General features: G+C 47.7%; 2 protein-coding genes across 6 annotated transcripts in view; one reads left to right on the forward strand and one right to left on the reverse strand.

The window, feature by feature from the left end:
• Window positions 1-16,971, reverse strand: part of SRD5A1 (steroid 5 alpha-reductase 1) — a 65,800-nt gene extending 48,829 nt beyond the window's left edge. For 3 of the 4 annotated variants that reach the window (XM_073332408.1, XM_073332406.1, XM_073332407.1), the window contains exon 1: window positions 15,354-16,971. In XM_073332408.1, coding sequence (XP_073188509.1) covers window positions 15,354-15,844 — 491 coding nt within the window. In that variant the 5' untranslated portion in view covers window positions 15,845-16,971. The remainder of the gene's footprint in view (window positions 1-15,353) is intronic. The other variant, XM_073332409.1, reaches the window with a different exon arrangement.
• NSUN2 (NOP2/Sun RNA methyltransferase 2) overlaps window positions 16,581-27,810 on the forward strand; it is a 49,071-nt gene continuing 37,841 nt past the window's right edge. Inside the window, exons 1-7 of one of the 2 annotated variants that reach the window (XM_073332404.1) lie at window positions 16,581-16,766; window positions 17,020-17,177; window positions 18,471-18,575; window positions 20,100-20,205; window positions 23,432-23,503; window positions 26,460-26,544; window positions 27,169-27,361. In XM_073332404.1, the coding sequence (XP_073188505.1) occupies window positions 16,680-16,766; window positions 17,020-17,177; window positions 18,471-18,575; window positions 20,100-20,205; window positions 23,432-23,503; window positions 26,460-26,544; window positions 27,169-27,361 (806 nt within the window). In that variant the 5' untranslated portion in view covers window positions 16,581-16,679. The remainder of the gene's footprint in view (window positions 16,767-17,019; window positions 17,178-18,470; window positions 18,576-20,099; window positions 20,206-23,431; window positions 23,504-26,459; window positions 26,545-27,168; window positions 27,362-27,810) is intronic. The other variant, XM_073332405.1, reaches the window with a different exon arrangement.

Genomic DNA, 27,810 nt, shown 5'->3' on the forward strand with positions numbered 1-27,810 from the left:
TTATCATTTGGACTTGTTCATTTGTTCTTCTAGATTTATAGTCTCCTGCTCTGCTCCTCACCCATGCCTGCAGTATATCTCAGTGCATACATACGAACCTACGCTGCTGACAGCATGACACCATGTTCATTACCGTAAATGACTGCAGTGCAGAAACAAAACGAAAGGGCTGGGCTGGCAGGGAGCTGTGGATTGGGAGTGAGGGGTACCAGCAGAGTGTGGGGGGGAATTCAGGACTGGGGTAGCAGGAAGCTGCAGGGCAGCACGAGCGGCAGCATGGAGGGTGTGGGGGATGAAGAGACCAGAGCTGGGCTACTAGGGGTCCTGCCTGGGTTGGTCTCCGAAATAAAGCAGGGGCCAGGGCAAACACAGCAGAGAAGGAGGCAGATCAGTCCCCGGAGCGAGATAGGGGCCAGAAACAAGAGCACAGCAGGGTGGGGGAGGGTCTACCCCCAGACTGAGGCAGGGGCTGGGGGTAAAGACAGTAGGGTGTGGGAGAGGGCAGATAGGATCCCTCCCAGGGCTGCACGGAGTTGGATCCACTCTGACAAAGATGTAGGTACCTTGGGAGACAGTTCTCTCTCCCGCTGAGCTGCAGCTCCTCCAGGCAGCAGCAACTGCTCTGATTGCGGTTACTGCTATAACCGAACTTTTAATGTCTGGTCAGGCCAGGTCTGTGGACACCTGGCAACTGGGGCACTGGAAAAAGGTAGGGAGGGGGGGAGAAAGAGTCACAGGGCCATGGCCCCATCACTTTTAAAAGTGGGAGGGCTATGCCACAAGGATGAATAACAGGTGTGACGGGTTGGATCACAGAAACTCCCTTGGGGCTGCCAACTGACGTGCTAAGACTACTTCTGTCCCTGCTTTCCCTGGCAGCTTGGGACTCCTGTCTTGTTGAGCCAGACATGCACCCTGTCTTGTAGAGCCAGACACGCCAGTCTGCTCCAACAGAGACCCAGGGTCTGAACCACGTGCCCCAAAGCTGCAGGCTTAAACAGAAAGCATCTTTAACACTCAGATGTATAACTCCCAATGGGGTCCAAACCCCAAATAAATCCGTTTTACCTTGTATAAAGCTTAAACTCATAAATTGTTCGCCTTCTATAACACTGATAGAAAGATATGCACAGCTATCTGTCCCCCTCCCAGGTATTGATACACACTTTGGGTTAATTAATAAGTAAATAGTGATTTTATTAAATACAGAAAGTAGGATTTAAGTGGTTCCAAGTAGTAACAGACGGAACAAAGTGAATTACCAAGCAGGTATCCTTGGGGGTGGAGAGGCTCTCTCTTTAGCCAGCTGAAGACCAAATGGTCTCTTGTGGGTGGAGACCCCTTCCTCTCTCCTATGCAAAGTCCAGCTCCAAGATGGAGTTTTGGACTCACCTAGGTAAGTCACATGTCCATGCATGACTCAGTTTTTACAGGCAGCAGCCATTGCTCGCATGCGACCTTGAACATCCTCATGTAGACTTCTTATGTGGATTGGAGCCTTCCAAGATCCACTGTCCCTTAAGTGCTGGCACTTAATTTGTACATTCCTTTCTCAAGAAGCTGACCAAATGCTTTACAAAGGCTACTTAAAAATCAAGCAAGTACACAGCCAATATTCATAACTTCGAATACAAAAATGATACATGCATACAAATAGCATTAATAGATTCAGTAGATCACAACCTTTACATCTCCTCACTGTATTTTCCACTGAATGCATCCGATGAAGTGAGCTGTAGCTCACGAAAGCTTATGCCCAAATAAATTGGTTAGTCTCTAAAGTGCCAGAAGTACTCCTTTTCTTTTTGCGAATACAGACTAACACGGATGCTACTCTGAAACCTTTACAGAGATATGTTACATGGCATATGTAGCATTAAACATATTTTAGTTATGAATATGACATAAGCATATTTCCATAAAGCCTTATGGGGCGGCAACATCACAAGAGGGGGCAAAAGACAGTGAGCAGTGGGTGTAGAGAGAGGCAAAGGAGCAGAGAGGAGCGAGCGGCCAGCAGGGTCTCAGGGGAAAGAGACTGAGCGGGTGGGGGCCTCAGGGGGAAGCACAAGTAGGGGGGCCACAGGGCCCCTTTCGAGTGTGGTCCTGGTACCACAGGCACCAGTGTCAACCCAGTACAGCAGACAAGTACAAAACGCTGTCTACACAGCTAGTTATCAGATTTCAGAGTAACAGCCGTGTTAGTCTGTATTCGCAAAAAGAAAAGGAGTACTTGTGGCACCTTAGAGTCTAACCAATTTATTTGAGCATAAGCTTTCGTGAGCTACAGCTCGCTTCATCGGATGCATACTGTGGAAAGTACAGAAGATCTTTTTATACACACAAAGCATGAAAAAATGGGTGTTTACCACTACAAAAGGTTTTCTCTCCCCCCACCCCACTCTCCTGCTGGTAATAGCTTATCTAAAGTGATAACTCTCCTTACAATGTGTCCTTACAATCAAGTTGGGCCATTTCCAGCACAAATCCAGGGTTTAACAAGAACGTCGGGGGGGGGGGGGGGGAGGGAGAGAGGGTAGAAAATAAAAAGGGGAAATAGGTTACCTTGCATAATGACTTAGCCACTCCCAGTCTCTATTCAAGCCTAAGTTAATTGTATCCAATTTGCAAATGAATTCCAATTCAACAGTCTCTCACTGGAGCCTGGTCTTGAAGTTTTTCTGTTGTAATATCGCAACTTTCATGTCTGTGATCGCATGACCAGAGAGATTGAAGTGTTCTCCGACTGGTTTTTGAATGTTATAATTCTTGACGTCTGATTTGTGTCCATTTATTCTTTTACGTAGAGACTGTCCAGTTTGACCAATGTACATGGCAGAGGGGCATTGCTGGCACATGATGGCATATATCACACTGGTGGATGTGCAGGTGAACGAGCCTCTGATAGTGTGGCTGACGTTATTAGGCCCTGTGATGGTGTCCCCTGAATAGATATGTGGGCACAGTTGGCAACGGGCTTTGTTGCAAGGATAAGTTCCTGGGTTAGTGGTTCTGTTGTGTGGTATGTGGTTGCTGGAGAGTATTTGCTTCAGGTTGGGGGGCTGTCTGTAGGCAAGGACTGGCCTGTCTCCCAAGATTTGTGAGATGAAGGGTTAATGTTTAGCTATTCCACCTGGAAGCAGGCAGGGCACACCCTGACTGTTTTGTAGAAGCAATGCACACATTGCTCTATCCAAGGACAAGGGCTAGATATGAACCATGAGAACTTGATTGTTGGGACAGCGTCCGTGGGAAGCTTTCTTAGCCTGGGCTCAAGGCCTGAGAACCAGGATTGTAGTAGATAAAGGATGGTAAATAAGTATATTAATCAACGTCATAAATTCCTTTGTGTATCTTTTTGCGGTAGCAGTGTGTAATGCTTAGGGGGGAGAAATATAATAAAAGGAGAGGGTGGAAGGCGGGGGGCAGAAAAGCCCATCTCAGCTAACCAGCCTGCTTGCTTGCATAAAGCTGTGTTCTGTCTCATCATTGAACTGCCACAAGGAGAGTGTTGGGTCAACCTTCAGGATAGGTTGTAGATCCTTAATAATGCGTTGGAGGGGTTTTAGTTGGGGGCTGAAGGTGACGGCTAGTGGCGTTCTGTTATTTTCTTTGTTAGGCCTGTCCTGTAGTAGGTGACTTCTGGGTACTCTTCTGGCTCTATCAATCTGTTTCTTCACTTCCGCAGGTGGGTATTGTAGTTGTAAGAATGCTTGATAGAGATCTTGTAGGTGTTTGTCTCTGAGGGGTTGGAGCAAATGCGGTTGTATTGCAGAGCTTGGCTGTAGACAATGGATCGTGTGGTGTGGTCAGGGTGAAAGCTGGAGGCATGTAGGTAGGAATAGCGGTCAGTAGGTTTCCGGTATAGGGTGGTGTTTATGTGACCATCGTTTATTAGCACTGTAGTGTCCAGGAAGTGGATCTCTTGTGTGGCCTGGACCAGGCTGAGGTTGATGGTGGGATGGAAATTGTTGTAATCATGGTAGAATTCCTCAAGGGCTTCTTTTCCATGGGTCCAGATGATGAAGATGTCATCAATATAGCGCAAGTAGAGTAGGGACGTTAGGGGACGAGAGCTGAGGAAGCGTTTTTCTAAGTCAGCCATAAAAATGTTGGCATACTGTGGGGCCATGCGGGTATCCATAGCAGTGCTGCTGGTTTGAAGCCAAGGAAAGTGTGAGCCCCTTAATGAATGAGGGAGGCAACCTAGTGACAGAGGATGTGGAAAAAGCTAATGTACTCAATGCTTTTTTTGCCTCTGTCTTCACGAACAAGGTCAGCTCCCAGACTGCTGTGCTGGGCATCACAACATGGGGAATAGATGGCCAGCCCTCTGTGGAGAAAGAGGTGGTTAGGGACTATTTAGAAAAGCTGGACGTGCACAAGTCCATGGGGCCGGACGAGTTGCATCCGAGAGTGCTAAAGGAACTGGCGGCTGTGATTGCAGAGCCATTGGCCATTATCTTTGAAAACTCGTGGCGAACCGGGGAAGTCCCGGATGACTGGAAAACGGCTAATGTAGTGCCAATCTTTAAAAAAGGGAAGAAGGAGGATCCTGGGAACTACAGGCCAGTAAGCCTCACTTCAGTCCCTGGAAAAATCATGGAGCAGGTCCTCAAAGAATCAATCCTGAAGCACTTACATGAGAGGAGAGTGATCAGGAACAGTCAGCATGGATTCACCAAGGGAAGGTCATGCCTGACTAATCTAATCGCCTTCTATGATGAGATTACTGGTTCTGTGGATGAAGGGAAAGCAGTGGATGTATTGTTTCTTGACTTTAGCAAAGCTTTTGACACGGTCTCCCACAGTATTCTTGTCAGCAAATTAAAGAAGTATGGGCTGGATGATTGCACTGTAAGGTGGGTAGAAAGTTGGCTAGATTGTCGGGCTCAACGGGTAGTGATCAATGGCTCCATGTCTAGTTGGCAGCCGGTGTCAAGTGGAGTGCCCCAGGGGTCGGTCCTGGGGCCGGTTTTGTTCAATATCTTCATAAATGATCCGGAGGATGGTGTGGATTGCACTCTCTGCAAATTTGCGGATGATACTAAACTGGGAGGAGTGGTAGATACGCTGGAGGGCAGGGATAGGATACAGAGGGACCTAGACAAATTGGAGGATTGAGCCAAAAGAAACCTGATGAGGTTCAATAAGGATAAGTGCAGGGTCCTGCACTTAGGACAGAAGAACCCAATGCACAGCTACAGACTAGGGACCGAATGGCTAGGCAGCAGTTCTGCGGAAAAGGATCTAGGGGTGACAGTGGACGAGAAGCTGGAGATCAGTCAGCAGTGTGCCCTTGTTGCCAAGAAGGCCAATGGCATTTTGGGATGTATAAGTAGGGGTATAGCGAGCAGATCGAGGGACGTGATCGTCCCCCTCTATTCGACATTGGTGAGGCCTCATCTGGAGTACTGTGTCCAGTTTTGGGTCCCACACTACAAGAAGGATGTGGAGAAACTGGAGAGAGTCCAGCGAAGGGCAACAAAAATGATTAGGGGTCTGGAACACATGAGTTATGAGGAGAGGCTGAGGGAACTGGGATTGTTTAGTCTGCGGAAGAGAAGAATGAGGGGGGATTTGATAGCTGCTTTCAACTACCTGAGAGGTGGTTCCAGAGAGGATGGTTCTAGACTGTTCTCAGTGGTGGAAGAGGACAGGACAAGGAGTAATGGTCTCAAGTTGCAGTGGGGGAGGTTTAGGTTGGATATTAGGAAAAACCTTAATTAGGTCTAATGGGGCAGAAAACCTGGATTTGTGCTGGAAATTGCCCAACTTGATTATCATACACATTGTAAGGAGAGTGATCACTTTAGATAAGCTATTACTAGCAGGAGAGCGGGGTGGGGGGAGAGAAAACCTTTTGTAGTGGTAAACACCCATTTTTTCATGCTTTGTGTGTATAAAAAGATCTTCTATACTTTCCACAGTATGCATCTGATGAAGTGAGCTGTAGCTCACGAAAGTTTATGCTCAAATAAATTGGTTAGTCTCTAAGGGTATGTCTACACTACGGAATAAGGTCGAATTTATAGAAGTCGGTTTTTTAGAAATCGGTTTTATATATTCGAGTGTGTGTGTCCCCACAGAAAATGCTCTAAGTGCATTAAGTGCATTAACTTGGCGGAGCGCTTCCACAGTACCGAGGCTAGAGTCGACTTCCGGAGCGTTGCACTTTGGGTAGCTATCCCACAGTTCCCGCAGTCTCCGCTGCCCATTGGAATTCTGGGGTGAGATCCCAATGCCTGATGGGGCTAAAACATTGTCGCGGGTGGTTCTGGGTACATATCGTCAGGCCCCCGTTCCCTCCCTCCCTCCGTGAAAGCAAGGGCAGACAATCGTTTCGCGCCTTTTTTCCTGAGTTACCTGTGCAGACGCCATACCACGGCAAGCATGGAGCCCGCTCAGGTAACCATCACCCTATGTCTCCTGAGTGCTGGCAGACGCGGTACGGCATTGCTACACAGTAGCAGCAACCCCTTGCCTTGTGGCAGCAGACGGTACAGTACGACTGGTAGCCGTCATCGTCATGTCCGAGGTGCTCCTGGCCACGTCGGCTGGGAGTGCCTGGGCAGACATGGGCGCAGGGACTAAATTTGGAGTGACTTGACCAGGTCATTCTCTTTAGTCCTGCAGTAAGTCCTATTGAACCGTCTTATGGTGAGCGGGCAGGCGATACGGACTGCTAGCAGTCGTACTGTACCATCTTCTGCCGAGCAGCCATGAGATGTGGATGGCATGCAGTCCTTCTGCACCGTCTGCTGCCAGCCAAAGATGTAAAAGATAGATGGAGTGGGTCAAAACAAGAAATAGACCAGATTTGTTTTGTACTCATTTGCTTCCCCCCCTCCCCTGTCTAGGGGACTCATTCTTCTAGGTCACACTGCAGTCACTCACAGAGAGGGTGCAGCGAGGTAAATCTAGCCATGTATCAATCAGAGGCCAGGCTAACCTTCTTGTTCCAATAAGAACGATAACTTAGGTGCACCATTTCTTATTGGAACCCTCCGTGAAGTCCTGCCTGAAATACTCCTAGATGTAAAGACACCCCCTTTGTTGATTTTAGCTCCCTGAAGCCAACCCTGTAAGCCGTGTCCTCAGTCGCCCCTCCCGGCGTCAGAGCAACGGCAAACAATCGGGCATCTGAGAGTGCTGTCCAGAGCAGTCACAATGGAGCACTCTGATGGGGCTAAAACATTGTCGCGGGTGGTTCTGGGTACGTATCGTCAGGCCCCCGTTCCCTCCCTCCCTCCGTGAAAGCAAGGGCAGACAATCGTTTTGCGCCTTTTTTCCTGAGTTACCTGTGCAGACGCCATACCACGGCAAGCATGGAGCCCGCTCAGGTAACCGTCACCCTATGTCTCCTGGGTGCTGGCAGACGCGGTACGGCTTTGCTGCACAGTAGCAGCAACCCATTGCCTTCTGGCAGCAGACGGTGCAATACGACTGGTAGTCGTCCTCGTCGTGTCCGAGGTGCTCCTGGCCACGTCGGCTGGGAGCGCCTGGGCAGACATGGGCGCAGGGACTAAATTTGGAGTGACTTGACCAGGTCATTCTCTTTAGTCCTGCAGTCAGTCCTATTGAACCGTCTTATGGTGAGCGGGCAGGCGATACAGACTGCTAGCAGTCGTACTGTACCATCTTCTGCCAGGCAGGCAAGAGATGAGGATTGCTAGTAGTCGTATTGTACCATCTTCTGCCAGGCAGGCAAGAGATGAGGATGGCTAGCAGTCGTACTGTACCATCTTCTGCCGAGCAGCCATGAGATGTGGATGGCATGCAGTCCTTCTGCACCGTCTGCTGCCAGCCAAAGATGTAAAAGATAGATGGAGTGGGTCAAAACAAGAAATAGACCAGATTTGTTTTGTACTCATTTGCCTCCTCCCCTGTCTAGGGGACTCATTCCTCTAGGTCACACAGCAGTCACTCACAGAGAAGGTGCAGCGAGGTAAATCTAGCCATGTATCAATGAAAGGCCAGGCTAACCTCCTTGTTCCAATAAGAACGATAACTTAGGTGCACCATTTCTTATTGGAACCCTCCGTGAAGTCCTGCCTGAAATACTCCTTGATGTAAAGACACCCCCTTTGTTGATTTTAGCTCCCTGAAGCCAACCCTGTAAGCCGTGTCGTCAGTCATAGAATCATAGAATATCAGGGTTGGAAGGGACCCCAGAAGGTCATCTAGTCCAACCCCCTGCTCAAAGCAGGACCAATTCCCAGTTAAATCATCCCAGCCAGGGCTTTGTCAAGCCTGACCTTAAAAACCTCTAAGGAAGGAGATTCTACCACCTCCCTAGGTAACGCATTCCAGTGTTTCACCACCCTCTTAGTGAAAAAGTTTTTCCTAATATCCAATCTAAACCTCCCCCACTGCAACTTGAGACCATTACTCCTCTTTCTGTCATCTGCTACCATTGAGAACAGTCTAGAGCCATCCTCTTTGGAACCCCCTTTCAGGTAGTTGAAAGCAGCTATCAAATCCCCCCTCATTCTTCTCTTCTGCAGGCTAAACAATCCCAGCTCCCTCAGCCTCTCCTCATAACTCATGTGTTCCAGTCCCCTAATCATTTTTGTTGCCCTTCGCTGGACTCTCTCCAATTTATCCACATCCTTCTTGAAGTGTGGGGCCCAAAACTGGACACAGTACTCCAGATGAGGCCTCACCAATGTCGAATACAGGGGAACGATCACGTCCCTCGATCTGCTCGCTATGCCCCTACTTATACATCCCAAAATGCCATTGGCCTTCTTGGCAACAAGGGCACACTGCTGACTGATCTCCAGCTTCTCGTCCACTGTCACCCCTAGGTCCTTTTCTGCAGAACTGCTGCCTAGCCATTCGGTCCCTAGTCTGTAGCTGTGCATTGGGTTCTTCCGTCCTAAGTGCAGGACCCTGCACTTATCCTTATTGAACCTCATCAGATTTCTTTTGGCCCAATCCTCCAATTTGTCTAGGTCCTTCTGTATCCTATCCCTCCCCTCCAGCGTATCTACCACTCCTCCCAGTTTAGTATCATCCGCAAATTTGCTGAGAGTGCAATCCACACCATCCTCCAGATCATTTATGAAGATATTGAACAAAACCAGCCCCAGGACCGACCCTTGGGGCACTCCACTTGATACCGGCTGCCAACTAGATATGGAGCCATTGATCACTACCCGTTGAGCCCGACAATCTAGCCAGCTTTCTACCCACCTTGTAGTGCATTCATCCAGCCCATACTTCCTTAACTTGCTGACAAGAATACTGTGGGAGACCGTGTCAAAAGCTTTGCTAAAGTCAAGAAACAATACATCCACTGCTTTCCCTTCATCCACAGAACCAGTAATCTCATCATAAAAGGCAATTAGATTAGTCAGGCATGACCTACCCTTGGTGAATCCATGCTGGCTGTTCCTGATCACTTTCCTCTCATGCAAGTGCTTCAGGATTGATTCTTTGAGGACCTGCTCCATGATTTTTCCAGGGACTGAAGTAAGGCTGACTGGCCTGTAGTTCCCAGGATCCTCCTTCTTCCCTTTTTTAAAGATTGGCACTACATTAGCCTTTTTCCAGTCATCCGGGACTTCCCCGGTTCGCCACGAGTTTTCAAAGATAATGGCCAATGGCTCTGCAATCACAGCCGCCAATTCCTTCAGTCGCCCCTCCCTCCGTCAGAGCAACGGCAGACAATCGTTCCGCGCCTTTTTTCTGTGCGGACGCCATACCAAGGCAAGCATGGAGGCCGCTCAGCTCACTTTGGCAATTAGGAGCACATTAAACACCACACGCATTATCCAGCAGTATATGCAGCACCAGAACCTGGCAAAGCGATACCGGGCGAGGAGGCGACGTCAGCTCGGTCACGTGAGTGTTCAGGACATGGACACAGATTTCTCTGAAAGCATGGGCCCTGCCAATGCATGCATCATGGTCCTAATGGGGCAGGTTCATGCTGTGGAACGCCGATTCTGGACTCGGGAAACAAGCACAGACTGGTGGGACCGCATCGTGTTGCGGGTCTGGGATGATTCCCAGTGGCTGCGAAACTTTCGCATGCGTAGGGGCACTTTCATGGAACTTTGTTACTTGCTTTCCCCTGCCCTGAGGCGCATGAATACCAAGATGAGAGCAGCCCTCACAGTTGAGAAGCGAGTGGCGATAGCCCTGTGGAAGCTTGCAACGCCAGACAGCTACTGGTCAGTTGGGAATCAATTTGGAGTGGGCAAATCTACTGTGGGGGCTGCTGTGATGCAAGTAGCCCACGCAATCAAAGATCTGCTGATATCAAGGGTAGTGACCCTGGGAAATGTGCAGGTCATAGTGGATGGCTTTGCTGCAATGGGATTCCCTAACTGTGGTGGGGCTATAGACGGAACCCATATCCCTATCTTGGCACCGGAGCACCAAGCCGCCGAGTACATAAACCGCAAGGGGTACTTTTCGATAGTGCTGCAAGCTCTGGTGGATCACAAGGGACGTTTCACCAACATCAACGTGGGATGGCCGGGAAAGGTGCATGATGCTCGCATCTTCAGGAACTCTGGTCTGTTTCAAAAGCTGCAGGAAGGGACTTTATTCCCAGACCAGAAAATAACTGTTGGGGATGTTGAAATGCCTATATGTATCCTTGGGGACCCAGCCTACCCCTTAATGCCATGGCTCATGAAGCCGCACACAGGCAGCCTGGACAGTAGTCAGGAGCTGTTCAACTACAGGCTGAGCAAGTGCAGAATGGTGGTAGAATGTGCATTTGGACGTTTAAAGGCGCGCTGGCGCAGTTTACTGACTCGCTTAGACCTCAGCGAAACCAATATTCCCACTGTTATTACTGCTTGCTGTGTGCTCCACAAAATCTGTGAGAGTAAGGGGGAGACGTTTATGGCGGGGTGGGAGGTTGAGGCAAATTGCCTGGCTGCTGGTTACGCGCAGCCAGACACCAGGGCGGTTAGAAGAGCACAGGAGGGCGCGGTACGCATCAGAGAAGCTTTGAAAACCAGTTTCATGACTGGCCAGGCTACGGTGTGAAAGTTCTGTTTGTTTCTCCTTGATGAAACCCCCCGCCCCTTGGTTCACTCTACTTCTCTGTAAGCTAACCACCCGCCCCTCCTCCCTTCCATCACCGCTTGCAGAGGCAATAAAGTCATTGTTGCTTCACATTCATGCATTCTTTATTCATTCATCACACAAATAGGGGGATGACTACTAAGGTAGCCCAGGAGGGGTGGTGGAGGAGGGAAGGAAAATGCCACACAGCACTTTAAGCACAGCACTTTAAAAGTTTACAACTTTAAAATTTATTGAATGACAGCCTTCTTTTTTTGGGGCAATCCTCTGTGGTGGAGTGGCTGGTTGGCCGGAGGCCCCCACACCGCGTTCTTGGGCGTCTGGGTGTGGAGGCTATGGAACTTGGGGAGGAGGGCGGTTGGTTACAGAGGGGCTGCAGTGGCAGTCTGTGCTCCAGCTGCCTTTGCTGCAGCTCAACCATACACTGGAGCATACTGGTTTGGTCCTGCAGCAGCCTCAGCATTTGGTCCTGCAGCAGCCTCAGCATTGAATCCTGCCTCCTCTCATCACGCTGCCGCCACATTTGAGCTTCAGCCCTGTCTTCAGCCCGCCACTTACTCTCTTCAGCCCGCCACTTACTCTCTTCAGCCCGCCACCTCTCCTCCCGGTCATTTTGTGCTTTCCTGCACTCTGACATTATTTGCCTCCACGCATTCGTCTGTGCTCTGTCAGTGTGGGAGGACAGCATGAGCTCGGAGAACATTTCATCGCGAGTGCGTTTTTTTTTCTTTCTAAGCTTCACTAGCCTCTGGGAAGGAGAAGATCCTGTGATCATTGAAACACATGCAGCTGGTGGAGAAAAAAAAAGGGACAGCGGTATTTAAAAAGACATATTTTATAAAACAGTGGCTACACTCTTTCAGGGTAAACCTTGCTGTTAACGTTACATACATAGCACATGTGCTTTCGTTACAAGGTCGCATTTTGCCTCCTCCCACCGTGTGACTACCCCCTCAACCTTCCCCCCTCCTTGTGGCTAACAGCGGGGAACATTTCTGTTTAGCCACAGGCAAACAGCCCAGCAGGAATGGGCTCCTCTGAGTGTCCCCTGAAGAAAAGCACTCTATTTCAACCAGGTGACCATGAATTATATCTCACTCTCCTGAGGATAACACAGAGAGATAAAGAACGGATGTTGTTTGAATGCCAGCAAACATACACTGTAATGCTCTGTTGTACAATGATTCCCGAGTACGTGTTACTGGCCTGGAGTGGTAAAGTGTCCTACCATGAAGGACGCAATAAGGCTGCCCTCCCCAGAAACCTTTTGCAAAGGTTTTAGGACTACATCTAGGAGAACCGCAAATGCCAGGGCAAAGTAATCCTTTCACATGCTTGCTTTTAAACCATATACAGTATCTTAAAAGGTACACTCACCAGAGGTCCCTTCTCCGCCTGCTGGGTCCAGGAGGCAGCCTTGGGTGGGTTCGGGGGGTACTGGCTCCAGGTCTAGGTTGAGAAACAGTTCCTGGCTGTCGGGAAAACCGGTTTCTCCGCTTGCTTGCTGTGAGCTATCTACAACCTCATCATCATCATCATCAGAGGAGTGAAGTTTTGGAATAGCCTTCCGAGGGAAGTAGTGGGGGCAAAAGATCTATCTTGCTTTAAGATTAAACTCGATAAGTTTATGGAGGAGATGGTATGATGGGATAACATGGTTTTGGTAATTAAATATTCATGGTAAATACGCCCAATGGCCTGTGATGGGTTTTTAGATGGGGTAAGATCCAAGTTACCCGGGAAAGAATTTTCTGTAGTATCTGGCTGATGAATCTTGCCCATATGCTCAGGGTTTAGCTGATCGCCATATTTGGGGTCGGGAAGGAATTTTCCTCCAGGGCAGATTGGAAGGCCCTGGAGGTTTTTCGCCTTCCTCTGTAGCATGGGGCACGGGTCACTTGCTGGAGGATTCTCTGCTCCTTGAGGTCTTCAAACTACAATTTGAGGACTTCAATAGCACAGATATAGGTGTGAGGTCTTTTTTAGGAGTGGTGGGTGAAATTCTGTGGCCTGCATTGTGCAGGAGGTCAGACTAGATGATCATAATGGTCCCTTCTGACCTAAATATCTATGAATCTATCTATGAATCTTCTTCGTCCCCAAAACCTGCTTCCGTATTGCCTCCATCTCCATTGAAGGAGTCAAACAACACGGCTGGGGTAGTGGTGGCTGAACCCCCTAAAATGGCATGCAGCTCATCATAGAAGCGGCATGTTTGGGGCTCTGACCCAGAGCGGCTGTTCGCCTCTCTGGTTTTCTGGTAGGCTTGCCTCAGCTCCTTCAGTTTCACGCGGCACTGCTTCGGGTCCCTGTTATGGCCTCTGTCCTTCATGCCCTGGGAGATTTTCACAAAGGTTTTGGCATTTCGAAAACTGGAACAGAGTTCTGATAGCACGGATTCCTCTCCCCAAACAGCAATCAGATCCCGTACCTTCCGTTCAGTCCATGCTGGAGCTCTTTTGCAATTCTGGGACTCCATCATGGTCACCTGTGCTGATGAGCTCTGCATGGTCACCTGCAGCTTTCCACGCTGGCCAAACAGGAAATGAGATTCAAAAGTTCGCGGTTCTTTTCCTGTCTACCTGGCCAGTGCATCTGAGTTGAGAGTGCTATCCAGAGCGGTCACAATGGAGCACTCTGGGATAGCTCCCGGAGGCCAATACCATCAAATTGTGTCCACAGTACCCCAAATTCGAGCCGGCAACGTCGATTTAACCACTAATCCACTTGTCAGGGGTGGAGTAAGGAAATCGATTTTAAGAGCCCTTTAAGTCGAAATAAAGGGCTTCATTGTGTGGACGGGTGCAGGTTTACATCGATTTAACGCTGCTAAATTCGACCTAAAGTCCTAGTGTAGACCAGGGCTAAGGTGCCACAAGTACTCCTTTTCTTACAGCTAGTTATAGAGCAACAGCATGAGCCCCCACTACCTTGAGTCTAGCAAGCTGCTGCCACCGGGCCGTGTGGATGGACTCTCACTTGAACTGTGTCGACACTTCAAAACACATGAGTTCTGAGCTACGTCAGAGGAGGATTTGAGCTCTGACCCACCACCTCCAGCAGGGTCCATAGGCCCAAATTCAACTAGTTTCTGTGTGGACAGAAGGCGGGTTTGGACTCGAGCCTAAGTTTGCGTGGACATACCCTGATACACCAGTGAGCCCAGCCCCATGGGAGCCCATGTGTGCAAGATGTAGAGATAGGGTAAATTACTCATGCATTCCCAGAATCCTGACATTTCAGTACCCTGCTCCAGGATCCTCACACCCCATCTCAGCATGACCCTGTTCCCACATGACCAGCATTACCTCACACACAGGACATCACCTCAACCTACTGTCCTTACCCTCAGCCCCTGCCATTTTGAAGCACATGCCACTCCAACCCCTCTGGCATGACCAGGCAAAAAGTTAGGATGAGGTAGACTGACCAGATCGCAAATGTGAAAAATCGCAACGGGGATAAGGGGTAATAGGTGCCTTTTATTAGGAAAAACCCTGAATACTGGGCCTGTCCCTATAAAATCAGGATGTGTGGTCACCATAGGGCAATGGTTTTCAAACTGTGGGTCGCAACCAAGTACTGGGTCACGGAATGAAAGGCACTGTGTTGCGGCAGCTCTTGTCATCACTGCCAACCGGGACGTTAAAAGTCCTGACGGTGGTGCTCTCCGACTAAGGCAGGGTAGTCCCAACCTGTTCGGACACTGCGCTGTGCCCCAGAAGCGGCCTCGAGCAGGTCCAGCTCCTAGGCAGGGGGTGAGTGGGGGAAGACAGATATGGGGCTCTGTGTGCTGCCCTTGCCCTGAGCACCAGCTCCGCACTCCCATTGGCCAGTTCCTCGCCAATTGGAGCTGGGGGAGGGGGCGGGGATGATGCCTGCAGGACAGAGCCGTGAGGAGCCGGACCTGCTGCTGGACGCTTCCAGGGCGCAGCATGGTCCGTGGTGCCAGGACAGGCAGGAAGCCTGCCTTTGCACCCGGCGCTGTGCCGCTGACCAAGAGCCACCTGAAGTAAACCCATGCCCCAATCCCCTGCCCCAGTTCTGAGGCCCCCCCCGCCCCTTCCTCCACTCCAACATCCTCATCCCCAGCCCAGAGCCCTGACCCCCCCCACACCCTGGACCCAACCCAGAGCCCTCACCTGCACACCCCAAACCCCTCATCCCCAGCTCCCTTGGGTCACAGGCATCAATAATTTTTTTCAATTGAGTCACCAGAAAAAGTTTGAAAACCACTGCCCTGGGGTGAAGTCACAGGGGCAAGGGGCTCTTCAAGATTACGTCACACCCTTCCACACCAATACCTGGCAAATCTTGTGCCTTTTCCTCTCAGGGCCAGACCTGGACAAACCCCCAGGCTAGGCTGAGCCTCCCGGCGGAAGCTCGGGCGCCCAGCAGCCCCCTGCACGCTGTGATTTCCCCGCGGGGGCTGCGCAGCGGGGGAGCCCGGAGGGACACTCCGCGTGGAGCCGCACTGGTACCTATGCGCGTAGTGCACGATGAAGAGCGCCACCAGGACCCGGTTCGGCCACTCGGAGAGGCGGGCCGCCCCGCTGAAGAGGCTCAGCCCCAGCGGGACCAGCAGCGACGGCAGCTCCTGCAGCGTCCAAGCCAGGCGGGCGGGCACGGGGTAGCCGAAGCGGTGACTGAAGTAGCGCCCGTACGGCATCCGCACGAAGCACAGCAGCAGCGCGGAGAGCGCCCCTATGCCCACCAGCCCGTAGGACAGGATTTCCAGCAGCCGCCGCTCATCCGTCCTCGACTGCCACTGCCACAACTCGCCCGCCGCTTCCATGGCCTTTCGCTCAGCCCCCACCGGCCGGTGCCGCAGCGCCGCGCGCGGGGAGCAACGGCGGGGTTTGCCCACGCGGCACCAGTGAGACCACTGGGTGGAAAAGGCGCTGGCGCCTCGCCGGCGTGGGCACGGCGGAACACTCGCACCGGCGGGACAGGCAGCAGGCCAGCCAATCTGTATGATGGAGTAGGAAGAGCTGCGCTGAGCCAGAGCCCCGCCTGCCTGCCTGCCCTCGCCCTGAGCCCGCCCACGCAGATGTCACAATCGGAGAGGCGATATTTGGGGTGCGGCCTTGGGGGGGGGGGGGATTCTGTTGCAGCTTTTCATCGACATACGACGGCACGAGTCAGGTACCCAATCTCTGCAAACATCGACTGGAGAAGTTGTGCGGTCAATCGTTTAGATTAGCTAATACAAATTTGAGACATCGGGCCGAGTTCCTACCCTTATTTCCTCATGTGGGCGACACACAGGCGCCTAAAGACGGCATGCTCATGGGCTAGTCCAAAAAGATAAAACAATGAATCCCCACAAGTGACACAGAGATGTCCTCCCCGCCGGCTAGACCCCGGTTCATTAAAACAACGGCGCTTCCCGCTGTTGGCTGGCTCAACGAAGAAGACCATTAGCACCCGTGAGTTTATGCTGCATGCGAATCCGCGGTCAGCCCTTAGGGGGCTTTCTATGCAGTGCCGTCAGCCGGCAAGGACTCTGCGCACGCGCAAAACCTCGGCCACGGCATGCGCCACGTGACAACATTGGGTGACGGCTGGCCTTCGGCTGCGGGACAATTGCTCCGTGGCGCGTGGTAGCCGCCGGTTTCGTGCGGCGCGCGATGGGCCGCAGGCAGCGCAACCGCCAGAGGCAGCAGCAGCGCCGCGAGCGGGGCGGCGGCGGGGACGGGCAGGGCCGGGAGCAGGCGGTAAGCAGCTGCCGGGCGGGCTGGGCTGGGCTGTAGAGGCTCCGCGGGCCGAGCGCCTGTGTCCCCCGCACGCATAGGTTGCTCGGGCCCGGGGCGCGCTGACGGTCTCTGACTCCTAGTCAGATCCTCGCGCGCGAGACCCCCCCCCCCGCCGGGAGCTCCCTGTTGCCAACCCGGGAGCCGCGCCCATGGGGCGATCTGCTCCCCTGCCTCGCGCCGCGTCTGACCCGCGGACCGCCGCCGCCTCTTACAGGGCTGGGAAGGCGGCTACCCCGAAATCGTCAAGGAGAACGCGCTGTTCGAGCGCTACTACCGGGAGCTGCGAATCGTGCCCGAGGGCGAGTGGGAGCCGTTCATGGCGGCGCTGAGGGAGCCGCTCCCCGCCACCCTGCGCATCACCGGCTACAAGAGGTGAGCGCGGGCCCGGGGGAGGGGGGGGCGTAGGAAGCGCTCCGCAAAAGGCTGTTTCTGCGGAGAGTGGGGGGAGCCGACCACGCCCGCTGGGGACGCCGATGGCGCGATACACGGAAGCGGCGTCACCCGCCCCCTGCTCTTACGCCTGCCAGGCGGTGTGTCCAGGTCCGGCAGGGGTTGTCGTGGGGGTATTTTCTTTCTTCTGGCCTAATCTGTACCTGTTTTCATCTGTAGGGTAGAGATGGCAATGGTGGCGAAAAGGTGCCCCACGTGAGAGGGGTTTATTGTGCTCTGTAATTAATTCTTCATTCGTCTTTTTTCTGTTTTTACACCCCCTGACCAGTGCCCCAGCAACAGGAGCAGCAGCACAGAATTGCACTAGTGCACATAGCACTTCACCCAACAGGAGCAGCAGAGTGAAACTGGTGGCAGTTTCTCTGTGTTGCTGGAGCTGCTGGGCAGATGGTATATGCAGGACCATCAACAAAAGTGTGATCTTGCTTCTTAAAGTGGGAAGGATAAAATCTAGGTGGTAGAAGGTAACCATCAAACAGAAATGGGAGAGAATTGATGATGGTGCCCTCAGCCCCAGATGGAAGTGTTGTAATCAGAACAGTTTTGTTTCATAGAATCATAGAATATCAGGGTTGAAAGGGACCTCAGGAGGACATCTAGTCCAACCCCCTGCTCAAAAGCAGGACCCATCCCCAATTAAATCATCCCAGCCAGGGCTTTGTCAAGCCTGACCTTAAAAACCTCTAAGGAAGGAGATTCCACCACCTCCCTAGGCAACGCATTCCAGTGTTTCACCACCCTCTTAGTGAAAAAGTTTTTCCTAATATCCAATCTAAACCTCCCCCACTGCAGCTGGAGACCATTACTCCTTGTCCTGTCCTCTTCCACCACTGAGAACAGTCTAGAACCATCCTCTCTGGAACTACCTCTCAGGTAGTTGAAAGCAGCTATCAAATCCCCCCTCATTCTTCTCTTCTGCAGACTAAACAATCCCAGCTCCCTCAGCCTCTCCTCATAACTCATGTGTTCCAGACCCCTAATCATTTTTGTTGCCCTTCGCTGGACTCTCTCCAATTTATCCACATCCTTCTTGAAGTGTGGGGCCTAAAACTGGACACAGTACTCCAGATGAGGCCTCACCAATGTCAAATAGAGGGGGATGATCACGTCCCTCGATCTGCTCGCTATGCCCCTATTTATACATCCCAAAATGCCATTGCACTCTTCAAATCAATCAACTGTTTTTTAATCAAAAACATTTTGTTCTTTCTTTAGCCATGCAAAAGAAATTCTGCACTGCTTGAAGAACAAGTATTTCAAGGAGTTGCAGGACCTGGTAGTTGATGGGCAAAAAATTCAAGTGCCACAACCGCTAAAGTGGTAAGAAAACTAAGACACTTTGTAAACTCAGAATATGTTGTTTCAAGAGTTTAGCTTGCTCTATTCCTTTGCTACCTTATCTAGTAATTAATGTATATACTATTAGTAGTGGAATTCACTGACCTTAAAGTTGAACCCTGGATTTGGCTAGTTGTTCTTGAAAGATACCCACTGGCTAATCAAATCTTATTGCTTATAACTAATGACCCCTTTTAGCATTAAGCATATTTTTTATACATATTATAACTTTTTGGTGCTACTAAAAATGGATTTAGGGTGCTCAGTAGTACTGTTCTTGGCAGATATTTCTCTATCGCATTTTAATACCCAAAATGAAGTTTCTTATAGAATTAATTTTTTTTTTTTTACATCGTATATATTTTTTAGTAAAAGGAAAACGCCACATAGTTATTTGAAAAGTTTTGTATCCATTGTAGTTACTAGTGACCACCTAAGATTATTATAACTGAACGGAAAAAGATCTGGGGGAGGGGAGAATCTCTATTTTTCAGTTCATTTTTCAGAATCAGTCTTAATTTGTCTGATTGCAGAGCTAAGTTAACCAGAGCTAAGTTCCCTCTAAGCTGTGCAGCCGTGCAGCAGCCTATTAACCACTGTGCAGGTGCTCAGTGCTGTGGCAGGGAAAGATGCTTCTCCCCTGGCCCCAACCCAGCCTGGCCTGGACCTGCCGCGGACAGGGAAGAGGCGCCTATTTCGTGGCCCCGGCCCCAGAGCTCTCTCCTTGCCGTAGCCCTGGGCAGCCTTCACCCCAAACCCCTTATCCCTGGCCCTACTCCAGAGCCCGCACTCCCCTGCACTCCAACCCCACCCCCGCCACGTGAATTGTTTCTCCATATTGTTGCACATAACAAAATTCATTCTGGACATGTGTGTAAAAAATTAGAGGGAACGCTGTTGTGGCTGTACTTCGCTGTACGCTGACCGCTTGCCACAGCACAACTAAGTATAGTCCAGTGGAAGTTTTTGGGGCAGTGGTTTGTGTGATCTTTCTGATAGTCTGCTATGAATCACAGCTATATCCGTTGTGATGCTGCTGTAGTGTAAAGGTTAATAATAGCCTCACAAAGTGTATCCAGTACTGACATAGGTAGGAGCGGGAATATTGTAGTTTGATAATGTCCTGTTCTGTTGAGTTTTTACATTTTCTTACTTTTTCTTTCTTATGTTCTTATGAGATCAGATGGTCCCATGACAGATTTTGGCCTGGGTATCTGTGGTGTGGATTCAGCTAAGCTGTTACAATGAAAGAGTCATAGTGAGAGTTGTAACAGAATTGTTTAAAGCCTGGAATCTTAAAAGTCTAATATTTCCCTTACTTGACCATCTTACATATTTTAATTTTGTACTGTGTTCTGCACGCTTCAGACAACTTGTATGTAAATAATTTAGACAATTTGTAAATTGCCTAAAGAAAAGTGGGTGTATATTTTCATTTAGAAAGATTTTTGAAGTTGCATTAGTTTCTGGTGAGTTTGCACTGGGTGTCTCTCTTTGTTTATTCAGGTATCCAGAAGAGCTAGCATGGCACACTAACTTGAGCAGAAAAATCTTGCGGAAGTCACCACAACTGGAAAAGTTTCATCAGTTTCTGGTTAGCGAGACAGAATGTGTAAGGCTTTTTTTTTTTTTTTTTTTTAAATAAAATGTAACAAACAAATAAATGAATTGTGTCCAAAGCTGAATTTTCTTTTTAGAACCAGAACACTTTTTATTGGGAAGTGAAGACTTGTCTACGTATTACTGACAAAGTGCTCTATAGGGTGTGATTTGTAAAGCCCTAACGTGCTCAACTCTTAACTGCTTCATGTAGGAAGTCCTAATGCACTCTGAACAGGTCCCTAGTTCACGTTAATGCCAGCAAGATCTACGTGGGACAGTTAATATGAACTAGGTACTTTTTAGATTGAGCCAGCAGGGTTTATGTGGGGCAGTTAGAACGGCACATGTTAGCGTGCTTACAAATCACCCCTGTGGTGTACTTTGCTACACTGAGTAGACAATCCATGATAGTGATCACTTAGTCTATAATTATGGCTTCTGTTTTTGTGGATTTATTAATTTGATGATTTGGGTTTGTTTATTAGCAATTTTTGTGTTTTATGTAGCTGTTCATATCAGAGTTGTGGGGGGAGGTTTTTTCTTTGTGTATGCTTTAATGAGTAATGTGTATTATATACATTACTCACTGTAGAAGTATATACTCTGATGAGTAGTCTCTTTGTAATGTTTCCTAGTGCACTTCGTGTAGTACTGTTTCAAACAAAACTGTTAAAATGCTCTAGGGAGCCTTTTATACACACCAACAGGTTTACACGGCCTAATTAATGTGCAACACGTTAGTGTGCCTTAGAAATCACACCCCTGTAGTCCACAATACTGCTCTGTATAGACAAGCTTTCAGGTACAAGTAACTGTTTCTCCCAGTGCTTTTCCAGTGTTTATTGGATAAACACTGCTATCTTTATTATTATTTATTATTATTTATTTTGTATTTGGGGTGTTTTATCGGTGTTCAAAAGTCCTGTCTATGATTTCTGGAGAGGTAGGTTAAGGTCACAATAGGTCTCATGAAAATCTATTTGATCTCATCCTAGTCCATTTTGGACAGTGTTTAATATCACAGGACCAGAACAGAGCAACAATAACAAAAAGTTTGGCCTAAATTTTAAAAAGTGACTAGTGGATTTTGAGTACCTCTAATTTTGAATTGCCCAACTTGACGTGCCTTAAAGGTGCTTTAATACCCCTCCCCCCCACCCCCTTTTCCCAGAAGGGTTATGCAGTGCTGAGCATTTCAGGTGGTTCAAGGTAAGTATCTGAAAATGCATGAACCCAAAATCACTAGTTACCGTTTGAAAACATAGGCCTTTGGCTGTCTCTGTTAGAAAGGCTTTTGTTGAGAATAATAGAACATAGGTTTCAGGATTCAAATTCATTAACAGAGAAAGGTGGGGAAGCTTGTACAATGCTTATCTGAACTATGCTTGACTGGAGACACTTGCTGTAGTTGCTTGCTCTTGAGTACCAAATACATCCCTAATCTTAAGGGAAAGAAGAGACGTTCGAATAGGATAAACTAATGTTGTTGTTCGTTTGACTCATGTTTGTCAGTTTTGTGTGAGCTTGATATTTAAATTTGTAATGAAATTTAGAATGCATGAGTGCAATGTCAGAATTATTCTTATTATTTATGTTACCATAGTGCCTAGAAACCTTAATCATGGAACAGCACATTATTGTGAATGGATATGAGCAGGGCAAGATTGTATTTAAGGCCGGAGAAAAAGATGTTTGTAGTAATTGAGGTGTGAGATAAGCACTTGACTGAGAGATTTAGCTGTGTGGATGGATTGGAAGGGCCACATTTTAGGGATGTTGTGGAGAAAGAATTTGCAAGGTTTAGACAGCCTAGATGAGAGGGCCTAGAGAAAGATCTGAAACTACGATGATGCCCTGATCATAGGCCTGAGTGACAGGCAACATGGTGGCATTGAAGAGAGGTTTTGGAGGGAAAATTAAGACATCTGTGTTAGCCATGTTTTGCTTGAGCTGATTGGTAGGCATCTGTCAGGGTTCCCTCCCCACCCTGAACTCTGGGGTACAGATGTGGGGACCCACATTGAAAGACCCCCTAAGATTATATTCCACCAGTTTAGGTTAAAAAATTTCCCAAGGCACAAATTCCTTTCCTTATCCTTGGATGGTATTGCTGCCACCAACAAGTAATTTAAACAAACATTCAAGGAGGGGCCACTTGGAGCCCTATCTCCCCCCAATATCTCCTCCCAAGCCCTTCCAGATTTGAAAGTATCTTCTTTCCCCATTGGTCCTTCTGGTCAGGTGCCAACTATGTTATTTGAGCTTCTTAACCCCTTACAGGTAAAGGAGGGATTTTATGCTACCTGTAGCTGTATGTTTATGACAGCATCCATGAGGGAGAGGTCAGAGAGACGTGTTGAGATTTTTAGTTTGGACAGAAGGACTTAGGTCTGGAGGAGGGGAGAAAGATTGGTGAATCATTGGCAAAGAGATGGTAATCGAATTTATGATTGTAGCTAAGATTACCCAGAGAAAAGGGGCAAGAGAAGGGCAGACCAAGGGCAGAGCCCTGTGGAATCCCCCCAGAAAGCTGGAATGGGAGATGAGGATCCTCCAAAGAACATGTTGAAGAAGCAATTAGAAGCCAAAAGAGGACACGATTTCAAGACAAGTGTAATTGGTGGTGTCAAAGTTGGCTGACTTCAAAGAGGATGAGGATGGATTACTGGTTCTGAGTTTTGGCTAAAAAGAGATTATTAGGAATTTTTGCAAGAGGAGTTTCAGCGGAGCTCAAGGGGCAGCAGCCAGATTGGAGAAGGTCTAGGATGGAATGGAAGGAGAGGAGCTCCATCCAGGGATGGTGGACTGTAGATTATAGTTCTGGAAATTTAGTAGGGAGGGAGATGGGACAGTAGTTGGATAGACAAGTGGGGTGAAGAGTGGGTTTTTTAAGATGGGAGAGACTGAGGCATGTTTATATTGTGAGAAGAAGGAGTCGGAGGAAAGTTAAGGAAAAGAGTAAGGAAGCGGAGGAGTGAGTGTGAGAGAGATCAGAAGATGGGATGGGCTCATTGGAGCAAGTGGAGTGGTTAAAGGAGGAGAGCAAAGGAGGAACTTTCTGCATCTGTGACAGAAGAAGGAAAAAGTTGTGGGGGGGGGGGAGTTGCATGGTGTTTTGTAATGCTGACTTTTTCAGTGCACATTCATTTATACAGCACTATTAATGTTTTATTGTGAAGTAAATCACATTTGTATCAGATCTAATGGATGCTGCACATATGTTCATTTTATTTCAGGGAAACATTAGTCGTCAAGAAGCTGTCAGTATGATCCCTCCTCTGCTGCTTAATGTTAATCCTCATCATAAGGTAATCTTCAAAGTAATGTGAGAATTGGAAGTATTACAGGAAAAATAAGAAAATTACAAACCCCATAGCATTTGTGTTGATGCTTTATTTGTTAGAACAGACCATGTGTTCTGCATACAGAGATTAGCAATGACTCTAGGTTCCAGTTCGTGTATACTGAAAAATAAGAACAGATTTTTTTTAACTCTGTATGCTTAAGTTTTTGAATCAATTCATTGCCTCCATCCTTCAAAAAATATTTTATCTTCAAAATTCAACTGTATTCATGTATTTTTACCTCCTTCCTTTTCTGTGGCTTTCTCTGTTTATAATATTATAGTCACTGTTTTTAAGCTCTCCATTGTGGCTCATTTTTTCATTTTGAGCAAGAGCTATTTAGGAGCATTGTTTTGTTTTGCTTGGAGTGCTATCAACACCACAAGATGTGTGACTCAACCCAGGGTGATTGGTGGTTATATTTCAAGATGCCAATTAACTCAAAGTAGTTGACATGTTTGTAAAGGGTAATCTAGGCAGTTCCCATAGGTTTGTCCATGGAGGGAACAAAGGGTTGGAATAAATGGTCAGTTTTCAGAATGGAGAGGAGTAAATAGTGGTGTCCCCCCAGGGGTCTGTACTGGGACTAGTGCTGTTCAACATATTCATAAAAGATCTGGAAAAAGGGGTAAATAGCGAGCTGGCAAAATTTGCAGATGATACAAAACTACTCAAGATAGTTAGGTCCGAAGCAGATTGAGAAGAGTTACAAAGGGATCTCACAAAACTGGGTGACTGGGCAACAAAATGGCAGATGAAATTAATGCAAAGTACTGCACATTGGAAAACATAATGCCAACTTTACATATAAAATGATGGAGTCTAAATTAGCTGTTACCACTCAAGAAAGAGATCTTGGAGTCATTGTGGATAGTTCTCTGAAAACATGCATTCAGAGTACAGTGGCAGTCAAAAAAGCTAAGAGACTGTTGGGAATCATTAAGAAAGGGATAGATAATAAGACAGGAAATATCATATTTAAGGCTACATTTTAGTCATGGGTATTTTTAATAAAAGTCATGGACAGGTTGTGGGCAGCAAACAAAAATTCATGGCCTGTGACCTGTCCATGATTTGTACTATATACCCCTCACTGAATCTTGTGTGCTTTCGGGGGTAGGGGGTCGCACAGGACCACCACCGCTTCTGGGGGCGGGGTGGGGCTTGGCGGGGCTGGCAGGCTCCCTACCTGGCTCCACGTGGCTCCCCAGAAGCGGCATCATGTTCCTCGGCTGCTAGGGCCAGGAACCGTGGCCAATGGGAGCAGCACCTGTAGGCGGAGGCTGTGCATGGAGCCACCTGGCCTCGCCTTCACCTAGGAGTTGAGGGAGGGACATGTCGCTGCTTCCGGGGAGCCTCCCGAGGCAAGCGCTGCCTGGAGCCCTAACCCCCTCCCACACCCCAACCCCCTGCCCCAGTCCTGAGCACCCTCCCACACCCAAACTCCTGCTGCTGCTGGGGGGAGGGAGGGCGCGGTGGCCTGAGACTGCCCCAACAGTGGCTCCCAGGCCAGTCGCATTGGCCGCAGCAGAATCCGTGACTTCATGACAGATTCACAACCTTAATCATATTGCATCTATATAAATCCATGGTACGCTCACATATTGAATACTGTGTGCAGATGTGGTCGCCCCATCTCAAAAAAGATATATTAGAATTGGAAAAGCTTCAGAAAAGGGCAACAAAAATTATTAGGGCTATGGAAAAGCTTCCATATCAGGAAAGATTAATTAGACTTGGACTTTTTAGCTTGAAAAAGAGATGACTAAGGGTGGATGTGATAGAGGTCAATAAAATTATAGCTGGTGTGTAGAAAGTGAATAAGGAAGTGTTGTTTACTCCTCATTACACAAGAACAAGGGGATTGGGTTTAAAACAAACATAAGGAAGTATTTCTTCACACAATTCACAGTCAACCTGTGGAACTCTTTGCCTGGGATGTTGTGAAGGCTAAGACTAACAGGGTTCAAAAAAGAACTAGATAAGTTTGTGGAGGATAGGTCCATTAATGGCTATTAGCCAGGCTGGGCAGGGATGCAAAACCATGCTCTGAAGTGTCCGTAGCCTCTGTTTGTCAGAAGCTGGGAATTGGCAACAGGGGAAGATCACTTGATGATTACCTGTTCTGTTCATTCCCTCTGAAGCACCTGGCATTGTCCACTGTTGGAAGACAGGATACTGGACTAGATGGACCATTGGTCTGACCCAGTTCTTATATGAAAATTTGTAGTTTACTGTAAATTGTCCCTTAAGGTAAACCACAAACTCCTGGAGAGTGTCCAGACTGGCCTTTACAAATGTGTTAATTTTTAGTTCACCAAAGATAATTAATATGAAGTAAAAAACTGTAGTTTAAAGGTATCCTTAATGTGTATGAATAGTTCTCATTAACTCTAATGATAGTTGCTCAAGTGCATGGAGACTGAACTAGAACGCCTGTCTCAGGCTTTGTCTACACTAGAGAGCTTACAGTGGCACAGCTGTACCGATACAGCTGCGCTGCTGTAAGATCTCGTGTAGTCTTTCTATGACAACAGGCGAGAGCTCTCCCATCAACATAATTAAACCACCCTCAACAAGCAGCAGTATCTGTTAGCAGGAGAGCTTCCACTGTCCACATTGGTGTTATGTCGGTGTACCTTATGTTGCTCAGGGGTGTATTTTTTCACACCACTGTTGGCAAAACTTATCTCGCTCAGAAGTGATAGGGTAGCTACAGCCTTAGCTGATGGATATATGCTCAGAATAAGGGTAACTCATCTGAGAAATAGCTAGAATGAACTCTTTTGTGTCATACTTTTGAACTTTCTATTTTATGCTCAAAAGAAATCTTTGCAAGAAATCACAGTTTAAAATCAAAACTGCTGAACATATTTGAGAAATCTTGAAATGTTTTACTTTTAAAACTTTTTATTGGTAGATTCTAGATATGTGTGCTGCACCGGGGTCTAAGACTGCGCAGCTCATTGAAATGTTGCATGCAGACATGAATGTTCCTTTTCCAGGTAAGTCTGAGAGTTGAAGTAACATTAAATGTGATTGGAGCTTAATTTGTCCATGTAATTAAGCAAGTGTGAATTCAACAGACTGTATCTTGGAAATTTTTGTTCTAGTGCTCTCCTTAGATATTACATTAGGTTGTGTTAGTTCTTCATTATAAGAACCATCTGTTTACAGTCACTTTTCTTTAACTTTAGAATTCTTTTTACTTTCTATAAAATTGCTGCAAAAATATCACGTGTTGCGTTCAGCAGAGCAACTTTGTCCTTTTCGGGCATCAGTGCATATCATCTCTGCGATTAAGCTCTGCTAACTCTGGGATGAGATGCGGAAGAACTGTATTTTCTTGCAGTTGCATAGTGTCAAGATTGATCACTTTTAATTTAAACAGAGCACTCCATGTTCCAAATGTTTGAAACGAGGCTTAAAAATTAGGACTATAAAATGCTCATCTCCAAACAATTTATGTAATATGAAGGGAAAAGTGTATTTTAAAAATATAATTATTGAATAGTAAAGCCACGATTTGGTTTCTGTGATATATATTTTTGTAGAATATTTGCTGGCTAATATATGAATGCAAAACACAGATGCTTCCTGTTAACCTGTAAATTTTATTTTGTTCCCAGAGGGGTTTGTAATTGCTAATGATGTTGACAACAAGCGCTGCTATTTGCTGGTTCATCAGGCTAAGAGGTTAAACAGTCCTTGCATCATGGTGGTAAATCATGACGCTTCCAGCATCCCCACTCTACAAATAGAAAATAATGGAAGAAAAGAGGCTCTCTTCTATGATAGGATTTTATGTGATGTCCCCTGCAGGTATATTGCATTTACTTCTTAATACACATATTAATTGTGCTACTTTTAATGTAATCTTTTTTGTTATTAATTTGTCCTGCTGTCTTTCTGCGAAGAAAGGCAGGGTTCGCTGTGATTTCCAAGACAGGCTGTTTCTCCTTTCACATCAGATTAAATAAAGAATTTTAGTTTAAAATAAGTGATCTTTTGCCTCACTCCAACCTATCCTTAGCCTCCATTAGCCAATGAGCTAAGTTTGTCTTCTAAACCTTTACATCAGGAATGGGAGGGTATATATGGAGCATATATATGCGATATAACACCTTTTAGTTTTTGTTTAATTCCAAAACTGCAGGAATTAATGGAAACAAAATTCATATTAAAAGCAAATACAATCTTATACACTAATACTGTATCTAAAATGAGATAGCCAGTCTAAATACCTATGGGAGAGCAGGCACTACTAAATC

The sequence above is a fragment of the Lepidochelys kempii genome, chromosome 2 (genome assembly GCF_965140265.1).
Source record: "Lepidochelys kempii isolate rLepKem1 chromosome 2, rLepKem1.hap2, whole genome shotgun sequence".
NCBI lineage: Eukaryota > Metazoa > Chordata > Testudines > Cheloniidae > Lepidochelys > Lepidochelys kempii.